This window comes from Leuresthes tenuis, unplaced genomic scaffold, assembly GCF_036924035.1.
Source record: "Leuresthes tenuis unplaced genomic scaffold, fLeuTen1.0.hap1 SCAF_18, whole genome shotgun sequence".
NCBI classification, from domain to species: Eukaryota; Metazoa; Chordata; class Actinopteri; order Atheriniformes; family Atherinopsidae; genus Leuresthes; species Leuresthes tenuis.
In genome coordinates this window covers 16099759-16110615 of record NW_027325372.1, presented here as the reverse complement: position 1 = coordinate 16110615, position 10857 = coordinate 16099759, and the positions used below count along the sequence as shown (strand labels likewise).

The window sequence follows — 10857 nt, the reverse complement described above, 5'->3', positions numbered from 1 at the left end:
CTGAAATGCGAGGATAAAACCACTGCTGAAGCGTTGGCGTACAAAATAAATCTTTCACTCTATCGTACAAATTTACACGCATGCCAACAAGGAAGTGAGCCACGAAGAGGACAGAGGGCTATCACACTAGAAGGCTCGACCTTGTCGACGAGATTCTGGGATGGTACAAAATGACCTAGGTAACACTTCCTTCACAAACAGCAGTCATGGGCGCAAAAAAGTACAAAAAAACAAAACCCAAAGCCAAGAAAAACAAAAAGTACAAAATAGAAGCTTAATTTAAATCATTAAATACTGTACATGTCACATATCATTTAAGAGCTACAGCAGGTGACCACAGATTCTTTTGTACATTTCTAAAATTACGCACAACAAACAGCAAAATATGTCCAAGACAATCCAAGATTTTAACCGCTGCACTCCCAATTTTTATTTAGTCGTCTTGGCGTTTTTTTTCTTCTTTTTTTCCTTTTCTTTTTTATTTTTTATTTAATTTTTTTTTTTTTTTTAAATCACCCAAGCTATTCGGGTCCATATTTTGCGTATTTAGATATTCAACACCGAAACGACTAATGTTGACGATAAAACGCGGCACAACTGAACTTATTTGTCATAAGAGAGTGGCTATCTGTATATGTTGGTTGTGGCCTTCAGCTGCTACTGCCATGTGGACGGAGATCCCCTGTCCGAGTGACCCAATGACAGGAATGATGGCACGTGACAAAGGAAACGCATTACGTTCCGTTTGGATAAACATGAGCACTGCTGGAAAATTCACAGCAAGCGTGGCGTCTTGAAATGATAAAAACCTCTTCTTAACGGCCTCTAAGTCCAGAGACCAAATAATGTAAACATTTCAGAATGCTTTTTGTCCTTTTTCTTCTTCTTCTGCAGTTTTCACTTTGCCCTGACAGGAGCAATCCCTTGTTTCAGAACTTTTTTTCTTCTTCTTCAGTGTTTTACGGCAGTCAGAAAGCGCAGAGTGTTGTAACATGACGAACAGACAGACGCTGTTCTCTCGCAGGTCCGTTCTGACTTTGTCTCCCGTGGCCACCTGTAGCTAAACCTCAGGCCAGATTCCGACCTGCATCTGGACCTCGCTTTAGTCTCAGCAGAGGCTTCGACCCTGCCGTGTTCTTTGTCATGAGGTGTTCCATCAGGCTCCAGGGGCGAGCTGCTTACCCCTGGTCAGCAGCAATACAACCAGACTGAAGAGCGCCACGGCTCCCAGTCTCCTCAGCAGGGCCATGCTGTCTTTGGGGATGACCACTTGCGCCAGGTCATTAGTGATAAGGGAAACCTCATGAGCCACACAAACAAAGATGAAAGTGCTGACCAAGATGTTGAGGGAAGGGTTTCCTGGGATGAGTACCAAAATCCCCTTAGTGTCTGCTGCAAGCCAGATGTGATACTGGCATATAAACAGCTGGGGGAAGACAAAGAAAGCATGTAAGGTAATAAACTGGCAGGGATTTTTCCTTTGTTTCAGTTATCACCTTATAATACCTTTGAGAAGTGGCATGTAATTCCAAATTGTTATATTAAAAGGGATCTTTATTTGGGACAGTTTACCTCCAAAGAGATCTTTCCAAACCAGGCAAAGAAGGAGCTATATATAGAACGGGCGTAGCCAGGAATGTTCCTGATGAGAACGAAGGCCAAAATCTGTAAACAAAAGAAAAATGGAGTTGAGACATTTCCGAGAGTCAAAGTACAAAGATACGAGTTCTGGTTAAGGCTGATTTAAAATGGGACTGAGGCAGTTCCTTTTGGAAATCATGAATGCCATGTCCTCTGGACTAAAAGAGGGACTATCCGGCTTGTTATCAGCGCTCGGTGCCATTGCTTAGTGCCATTGCAACAATCAATCGATGTGAAAGGTATATACAGGTTTTAGAGCAACATATGCTCCCAATACAGAGGAGATGATGCCAAACCACATACAGCATCTATTACAACTGATACCACCTGATATCTTAGTTTGTTTCACAATGGAACAAAGCAACTCCCTTGTTGTGACACACAAACGATCCTGTCAAGTAATCAAGAGAATGTTATCTTAACCCATAACGCCTGAGGCTTCCTCCAAACACACGGACAGGCATTTAAGGAATTAGGAAACTCCATAAAACAAATATTAGGAAGTATTGCTTTTATCAAGTAGTTTAATCAACTGTTGTCCCTCGCCGACTCTGAGAGGATGAGCTCACCTTAAAATGTAAGAACAGAACGAAAGAAGAAGAGTTAAGGACTAATAAGTGCAGCTGTACCTGGACCACAGAGATGTAAGGATGCATCTCATTGCACTCCGTTTTTGTTTTGCAGCTGCTCGCCCATATCGAGTAAGTCTAGAATAGTGTGAACAAGAAAAAGTTAGTTGGCACAAACCCTTCGTGAAACATCCACTGTGATGACGACAATTCTCTACCAAATGTCTGTTACAAGTGAACATTTGGTTTACTACCAAAAATAAGGTTTTTAAAGAAGCAGAATCTGAATCCAGAGGAGATGCCAGCAGTCGAAAAACAAAGTGAAGTCTAAAGCCTGGTGTGACCAGAACATGAGGACAAAATGGGCCTTACTATAAAGGAAACCACAGAGAGAAAGAGAAGCAGGTTGGAAATCTTGGCAGGGAAAAGAGCCTCTCCTTTGCCTTCTGACAACACCTGTCGCTTCTGCAGCACCAAGTAGATGAAGGCAAACAGCATACCATGAATCACCGCCTGCAAAACAACGTTGCCACATTAACGCAATGCTATTCTTTTTAGGGAAAAACATGGCAGGCATGTCACAGACCTGTTGAACTCAGACTGACCGGCTAATTTTCTTACACCTGCGGAGGAACTCATTTGACTTACAAATCGGTCCAGCTTCCATCTGAACCACCACTCATGGACGCTTCCGTTCAGCTCAAAGAGTTTGGAGAGGGGCCACGCAGAGAAGGTGCTCTCAAAAAAACCCTGGAGTCACAATGTCGATACGTCACATGAAGTGGGCAGGGTTTCAGACAATGACCACACCATTAATATGGAAAACAGCAAAAATGAATGGAAAAAATGCACGGTGGAGTGTGATGTTACGCTACAGACGTGCATCCATTTATGCTTCTCAAATTAAATTGTTCATGTAAAACGAAAGGCGGCCTGTGATTAAATTTAAGTGCAAATTGAATAGTTCACCCACCTGTGAAAAGGCAAAAAAGCAGATGAACAGCAGCAGGCTCAGTAATTTTGCCAGAACCACAAGATGCCACATGCCACTACCTGTCCAGGACAAAAAAAAAGAAGCACAGCAGTCATTGAAGGTTTTTCTGACGCTGCCTCTGAGAAGACAGACGAGCGTTACATTTACTACGCTGAACCAATCATTTGTGTGAATTCTCACAATCTATGACTGTTGGGTGGATTATATGATCACCGTTTCTTCTACACCTACCATTCGCCTTCTTTTGAAGAATCTGAGGCCACATTACCATTGTGGAGTAGATAATGACAAACCAGAAGGTGACCAAAGGGACAAAGTAATAGAACTGGTATGGTCTATCCATCACCACACACAGCACCAACACCAGGAAGTTGAGACGGAACAGCACCTGTGAAAGAACACGAGAAGACAAACGCACAGATCACCTCATGACGAAAAGCTCCCTGATGGCAAAGCACAAGTTCGTCTGCTTTGTTGTTCACTGAGAGGAATAACAGCATATCGCACGATAAAGTTAAAGTATAACTGAATGCAACCTTACTTGGCACACTCTATAAAGTCCAAAGTCTCCTTTGAGCCAAAAAAACGAAAAGTGTCCATAGCCAGTTTGAAACAGGTACGCTGCTACCAGCACCCGCACATGCATGTACACTGGAATGAACTGAAAGACAAGACAGGGATTTAGCTGCTGGGGTATCAGCACAGGCAGTCTCACAGCAGGGTACGTTCACATCCCTGTGAAGAAGGCGCACGGAGGACTCACAGCACTGGCTCCAGATATGTGGTAGATGAGGATGACGAGCTGCATCCAGCCTTTCCACTCATCAGTTTGCTCTCGGTTGAGTAATTTGGTCTGCAATGAGGGGAAAAAAGGTATTCTAATTACATTAATTTAACACAAGCGTTAACAGCATATCTATTTAAGCTGCGAGGGGGAATATATTTCGTGTTAAAACTAGACAACTGTGTTGTGATGGAAAACCAGCTGCAATTTCTGTCAACTCAAGAGTGCGCAGTTGTCATTACTACTTTGTTGACTGGTTATAAAAATAGTCTGCGCTTGTGTTTGATCCACACCCATCTTTGTAGTCTGTCTTTATTTTGATCCAATTTCCATGTCTTCAAAATACCACAGCTCTATTTTGTCTTGTTGCAACACCACTGCGGTGACAAAAATCTATCCAAAGTTGGAGGCGTGGGGTTTGTGATAGAACTTGCTGCAGCAGGTGTGACCACATCCTGCCATGACACACACACACACACACACACACACACATACACAGACAGACGGGAAGAAAAAAAAAAACAAAAACAAAAACACACCTCCTTGCTGTTCTCGCTGTAAAACACTCCCAGGACAAATATGTAGATGAAAGGGACGAAAAACGTTGAGTGCGTGTAGAACTTCTGCTCTTTCATGAACACATCTGCTCGGTCGCAAAGGTAAAAGTAGCCCATAATGATGCCCATCCTGCAGAGAGCCTGAAAGGGCGCCTTTGGTCCAAAGGGGACGCCTGCAGTTGCCGGCTTCTTCTCCTCCAGGCTCTCCACATCGGGGGGCACAGGTCGGCGGGGGCGGTTGTTGCCAAGGACATGGAGGATCATGAAGACCACGGTTGAGCCCAGGAAGAAGCAGCCCGACAGTTTCTGGAGGAAGTTTAGGGGCGGCAATGTCTGGCAGCATGATCCATCAATGGGCCTCAATAGCTTGTTGCACAGAGAGTTCATGATGACCATGGCTCCCTGACAGGAGAGCGGATAAGAGGAGGTGAGAAATAACCAAGGACACAGAAAACAAAAACTGTTCCGCCTACTTCTAATCCTACTTCTAAACCAGGCTAAACTCCACCTACCACATGCCTGGTGCTCTCAGGCAGGTGCAAGCCATCGTCCGACTTGGTGATGGTTTCCAGTGCAGCCTGACGGGACGCTGCCAGCAACTTGACCCGAGCTCTGCCGTTATACTTGCTGCTGTTGAGCACTTCCATTGCTGCTTCATTGTAAAGCTCCAGCTGGTGGTTGGTGATCATTTTCCTGTTGTCACTCAACGCCTCCTCGTTCACCGGATCTGCACAATGCATGGAGGAGCTGGGGTTTAGGCGTGGAAATGTACTACCTCAAACACACTTCTCACGCTTCAATCGAAAAGTTAAAAACTTAAATACTTATAGTTGCTGCAGTGAGGCAAAAGGCAGTAATATTTCAACAGCCCAACTGACATGACAGATCATCATCGTTGTGTTTCTATTCTACTCGGCGCTGAGCTCACCTTGCAGGACCCAGTAAACCTCCCCGTGGTCAGCCAGCCTCTCCAGATGGACGGCGATGCCTGTCAGGTTGACTTTGTACTGCTGCAGGGCCTCGCTGCTGCCACTGTGCAACTTGATGGACCACTGCAGTAAATGGATAAACAGGTCAGATTAAGGCCGACATAACTCAGCCGACACCTCGAGTTCTTCCAGCATAAAAACGTTGGAGCACGGCCAAATATTCCGTTTATATGGCTTACTGTGGCAGCTCCGAGGATGACGACATCCGGCTTTGCAGAAGCTTCCTGCGACACGTGAGAAATGGAGCAGTGATTAAAGCAACGCCACTTTGTTCCGGAACCTTCGAGATTATCAATGTTCCCCACTTGTCACAGTACTTGATTTTAGTACTCACGTGTGTCCATGCTATCAAGCGCTCCTTCATCGAATTATTTGCCTCTGGGCACCAAAGAAAGTCCTAGAAGCAAAGAGGAATCATATTTTTAGACTTCTCCTAAAGTACCTTTTTGTTCTGTAAGAACAGGGAAGATCGGCACACTCAGAAATAGCTCACCACATTAACAGAAGACCTCTCATCCTCAAAGGAAATGTCCTCGTGCTTCAGACGTTTCATGTGGAAAAATGGATACAGTCTGTTAGTGCCATACTCTTCCTTCCCTTAAGCTTCAGATCCGATCAAATCAAAGCCTTACTGCTGCATAGCAACACAATGTGCCACAGCTGTCTGTCTTCAAGAGGTTTTTTTGTTGTTTCTTTTCCTCAACATTTGAAACCACAAATTAGTAGCACACTTAATAAAAGGCGGCCTGTCATTTTTCAGCATTGACACCAAAAGTCGAGGCCGAAGTGTCGAGCTTGAGAGTAGCAGATAGCAGCAAGCTGATGAAGCGGATGATAAAAGCTATCATGTTTTCCTCTAAATGGAGCTAAGTGATTAGTGATATCTACATTTTTTTCAGGATGTCACACTGCTCATTAGTCAACGTCCAGTAGTGCAAGAAGACTTTTTTTTTTTTTTTTTAACTTTTCTGCTCATCAATTATTTCCTACAGGAAGAGAGACACACTGCTGCCTCTAAAGCTGCTGATACCGATGTGCTTTTTTGTTGCAGCTTGGGTTTCGCATCTGCGTTTGGGTTCGGAATAAAGCGATCTCAGAGCTCTGGGTTTGAATGGTGCGGATTGATCTCGATTACCTTGATTCCATCTTCTCTCCCCTCAGGATCAATAACTTTGACAAAGGAGTAGAACAGCTGCCTGATTCGTGAGTCGCCCACAAAGACCACCCGTTTCTCTGCAAGGCATGTTTTGGCTTCTCTGCAAGACAAGAAAAATGATGGTGAGGGGTCTGAAAAGCAGTTGCAGACGGAGAAACACTCTAAATCAATGCGAACATCTCGGATCAGCAGTTAGTTTTAAAGGTTTCAATAGAGTCGGGTATTTTTAGTCAGCGGGATGCCGACTGTGTGAGTGGGCATCCTTTTTTATTTTACAAGCAGAGATGTGCTAGAACCTGATCTTAACGACATGTGTCTGCGGTGGTGCATGTTCCGATCTGATCTCATATATCGGAAAGTCTGCCACAGCGTGTTATGGTGTGCAGATTGCAACTGTGTGCTGTACAAAAATGCAAGTATGGGACTGATCTTAAGAGATCACAAGGGAACTCGGGGTAAGTTCTAAGTAGCTACAGGCCTCTCTCACATACGCCAATTTTGACGTTCACAAGTCTAAGATCAGGAGAGCATTGAATAGCAGTGGTGTTAAGGACGTGGCTGCAAAGTTTAAGCGGTCTGTTAAAGATCACGTGGACATGCCGAAAAGCTGTAGGAGATTTACAAGTGCTTGGACAAGGCCAAAATAAAACTTTGCATTTGTTTAGAAAAAGAAAACACTTTCTATCACATCTCCGTGTTGTTATGTTGGATTCCTTGGTCAGCACCCCGTCAAGGGTTGACAATTTTTAGGTAAGCAAGGCAAACCCAGTCATCTAATTGTTGTTTAGGGACATCGTGGTTTAGGCCAATTATACAGCATCTAAGCCAGGACAGCTCCAACGATTCGTGGAAATGTTTGGTTACAGTTATTTCTGCACACATCAGATACTGAAAGCAACGGCTCACAGAAGTGTGTCACTCGCGTGTGTAATTTTGGATCATCTTCCTGAAAGAGCAAATGATCGAATATTCGGTTTTGTTTTTTAATCTAACTTGTTTACTTTAGACTTTCTTCATCCACATGACTTGTAATAGAATTTGATGATATTTTGGGTCACGATATAAAAGGGCTCACACACACTGTGAAGCACCACTGTAAGGCATGTCCTTCACTCATTACTCAGGTAATTAGAACCAAGACAAACACACAACCTCATATTTGTCCCAAACACACACAGAAACTGCAGTTCATATGACTCACATGCTTTTGTATTTGTGCATCATGCAGCCATAAGGCTGCCATACATTCTCCCCCAAGTAGCGTCCCGTCGACAGCAGCCATTCACATGAGTCTCCGCCTGGAAGGCAAACACAGAGAAGCTGTCAGCAAGTCCAGACAAAAAAAAGAAAAGAAAGAAAAAAAAAAAAAACTCTTATCTTGCTTTCACTCATGTTTGTCTCTGACTGCGACAGAAACCTGCCGTGTAGATACCACCCTGACATTTAATTTGGTGCACTTTGGCTGAAGAACTAACACAATACCAGGCCGTGTAGGGGGCTAACGGCACAGAATGAAGCCATCAGCAGTTTAACTCCGAGCATAAATCGCACCAGCTTTTCATTTGTGTGCGAAATGAATGGGGCCCGACTGCAACTGAATCAGTCCATAGATACAGGAAAACATGAAGGGTCTGCAGGCTGGCGACAGACGTGCGTTTTTACTGTCAGCCCACGGCAGCTGCTCACAGTGTGTACTCAGTTATCTCTGATGCCTACACCCCCCTTCCCCCCTTTTTTTGTATAAAGTTAATGCAAAAGAAATAAACAACTCATTTTATTTTCACATCATATCATGTCGTCGGAACTCACATTTTTAACAGGCATTAAATGCACATAAATCAAGATGTCAAGATGATTTAGAGGACAAAAGCGACAGAAATTAACACATAAAATATCCAGATTTGATGACAAAGATGCATTTAAAGGCTGTTTAGTTGTATCTATATATAAAGTGCAAATTTCACCTCACAATAATGTCCTCCATGGGTGGCTCAACGTGCAAGCAAAGGCAAAGCCAAAACTTTTTCATACAAATACTTTTGCATCGTTTTGCTGGGACCAGAAACTGAACATCACACTGAAACTCCCCGTGACACACCAACAGGAAAGGATTACCTCGCAGGCTGATAATGACAGGCATTTGTACAGCCACATTGCACCCACTAAGTGAACTCCTCCAGGGAGTGTTGCTTTATGAATTGGTGATAAAATAGTGGCAAAATAGTTCAAGATGGAAGTTACCTTTTAGCGGCTGAAAATTAACTTTAAAAAAAATGGCACATTGAGTTCAAAGTACCCTTGCATAATCAAGCATTACAGACACACCATTTGAAACCTCCTATCAAGTCCTATCGACGTATTCTTATTTGTTCAAGGTTGAAATACAGACAAACTACGGCCCAACCCTGTACCCGAAAACACCAACAGTCGGTAGCGGAGCTTTGCATAGCGAACTCTTTGCCTAGCAACACAATGCAAAATAACGACCTTAGACAGAGAGAAAGCCGCTACATTATTGTAACGAAACACAAGAGCGACGTTTTGGTTTTTTTTTTCTTTTTATTTGCTTTCTCTATTCGCGATAACGTACTTGTCGAATGTTGCCTCTATCGATCCAAACATGTCTATCCCAGGTGTAATAAAGCTTGTTCTGACAGAGGCATGTAAACACAGACAAATGCAGCATTAGCTTTCTGCGGCTATCCATTTGGTCATGTCGATACACGTTCCAGCCGATGGTGTGGCTAGTTTACCCAAGGCGACAATCTGTTATATCTAAGGTTTTGTGGAGTCCAGATTAAATAGTAACAGCTGCACTGTGACTACCCAGCAAAGAGGAGTGCTCGCGGCCACAAACAGCAAGCTAGCTACCGTTAGCCTGTGCAAAGTGTTTCAGCATCAAGGCTCAGTAGAAATAACGGAAAGACACCTACCTCCATAATGCCGCAAAGCCGCGTGAAACACAAGGAGCAAAATAACAAGGACCAGCGATATCAGTTTAGCATTTTTTATGGTGAAATGCTGATTTATTTCTCGTTTGCCCAGGCTATAGGCCAGGACCGCCATCTTTGCTCCTCCATGACAACAAGCCGCTGTGTGGTCCAGCTGCGGTGCTCCATCTGTTCGTTCTGCCTCCTGCGGCACCGCCTCCTCCTCTCTCATCGACGCAAATTACTGCAACTTTGAAAGAGGGCTCGCGGGGAAACTCGTCAACACATTCGACCTATCGAAAAGTTGTGTGCCTTCTCACACTTGACGACAAACCCTCTAAATTTAAAAAAAATACATGAAAGGGGAACTGATAAAACGAAAAACTCCAGACGTCCGAGAGCTGAAATGCGTGACCAAGTCGCATGTATCTTGTTCAAGTTAGACTTCTTAGGTTTTTCACCACTATTTTGTTTGTTCGTTGCTGTTACGCAAAAAAACTCCTTGAAATTGGTCCATACCTGGTGCATGGATAAAAGGGTGAGGCCATGCAAGGTCAATTTAAATATGCCAAAGTCCTTTCCCCTGTTCCCCTTCCACACATTTTTAATAGTTTCTTTAGAATATGAAAACTGACAGCCATAAGGAAGTATGTGCAGACAGCTGTAAAGATGCTCATCTCCATGCACAGTGCAAACTCCTGCAAGGAGTCAATATCTTCTCTCCACGAGGAGGTATTTTGCTGGGTGTCCTTTTGTATACGGCCCCGAAGAGTAGTACAAGAGGCAAAGTTCAGTAACAAAAACAACAACAAAACCCCACCTTAAAATGTGAAATAAAGCAAGTCTGTCTTCAGGATCCTTCAAATGAAGCAAAACCTTTTCACAAACTCTACCTAATGCTGAATGTATTAAATTTCGAGGTGCAGAGAAGGATATATGCCAGTCTGTGGGTTTTAATGCAGTGGGCAACCACTGACGTCATCGCTCGTACTCTCGACAGAAAAATGAGTTGATTTAGAGTCGGGTTTGATTCTCAAAGCAGCTGTGTAGTATAGACTACTGTTTTGTGGAATATAATGTTGCAGTGTTCCTCGTAAGCAATCCAAAACAGCACTTACAAGAGTAAGCGTAAGCAGATAAGAACGTTTACGACGGTGTAGGGCGTAGCTGTTGATAGGAATGCACAATACATGTGAATGTGGAGTAGCTGAAAGCGAGCCAATGGAATGCACAAACG

At 43.7% G+C, this 10857-nt stretch overlaps 1 protein-coding gene across 1 annotated transcript; it reads right to left on the bottom strand.

Annotated features, from left to right (window-relative positions):
- Nucleotides 1–260: 260 nt before the first annotated feature.
- Nucleotides 261–9854, bottom strand: casd1 (CAS1 domain containing 1). The gene is made up of 18 exons (XM_072371013.1): nucleotides 9624–9854; nucleotides 7892–7988; nucleotides 6670–6790; nucleotides 6028–6072; nucleotides 5869–5931; nucleotides 5714–5758; nucleotides 5474–5597; nucleotides 5058–5272; nucleotides 4528–4947; nucleotides 3968–4057; nucleotides 3746–3865; nucleotides 3436–3592; nucleotides 3184–3263; nucleotides 2859–2960; nucleotides 2583–2723; nucleotides 2271–2348; nucleotides 1573–1665; nucleotides 261–1426 (listed from the first exon to the last, which is right to left on the bottom strand). Exons 1-18 carry the CDS (start codon nucleotides 9850–9852, stop codon nucleotides 1157–1159), a joined length of 2490 nt encoding a protein of 829 aa, XP_072227114.1. The 5' UTR covers nucleotides 9853–9854; the 3' UTR covers nucleotides 261–1156.
- Between the last annotated feature and the right edge of the window lie 1003 nt (nucleotides 9855–10857).

What these genes read in the sequence shown, in the direction of transcription:
- casd1 (XM_072371013.1), bottom strand. Translation starts at nt 9,852, where the DNA reads ATGAGAGAGGAGGAGGCGGTGCCGCAGGAGGCAGAACGAACAGATGGA. An exon ending in GCTTTTTTGCCTTTTCACAG is followed by an intron (nt 2,961 to 3,183) that starts GTGGGTGAACTA and finishes TTGTGACTCCAG; the next exon opens with GGTTTTTTTGAGAGCACCTT. An exon ending in TTGGAAAGATCTCTTTGGAG is followed by an intron (nt 1,427 to 1,572) that starts GTAAACTGTCCC and finishes GTCTTCCCCCAG; the next exon opens with CTGTTTATATGCCAGTATCA.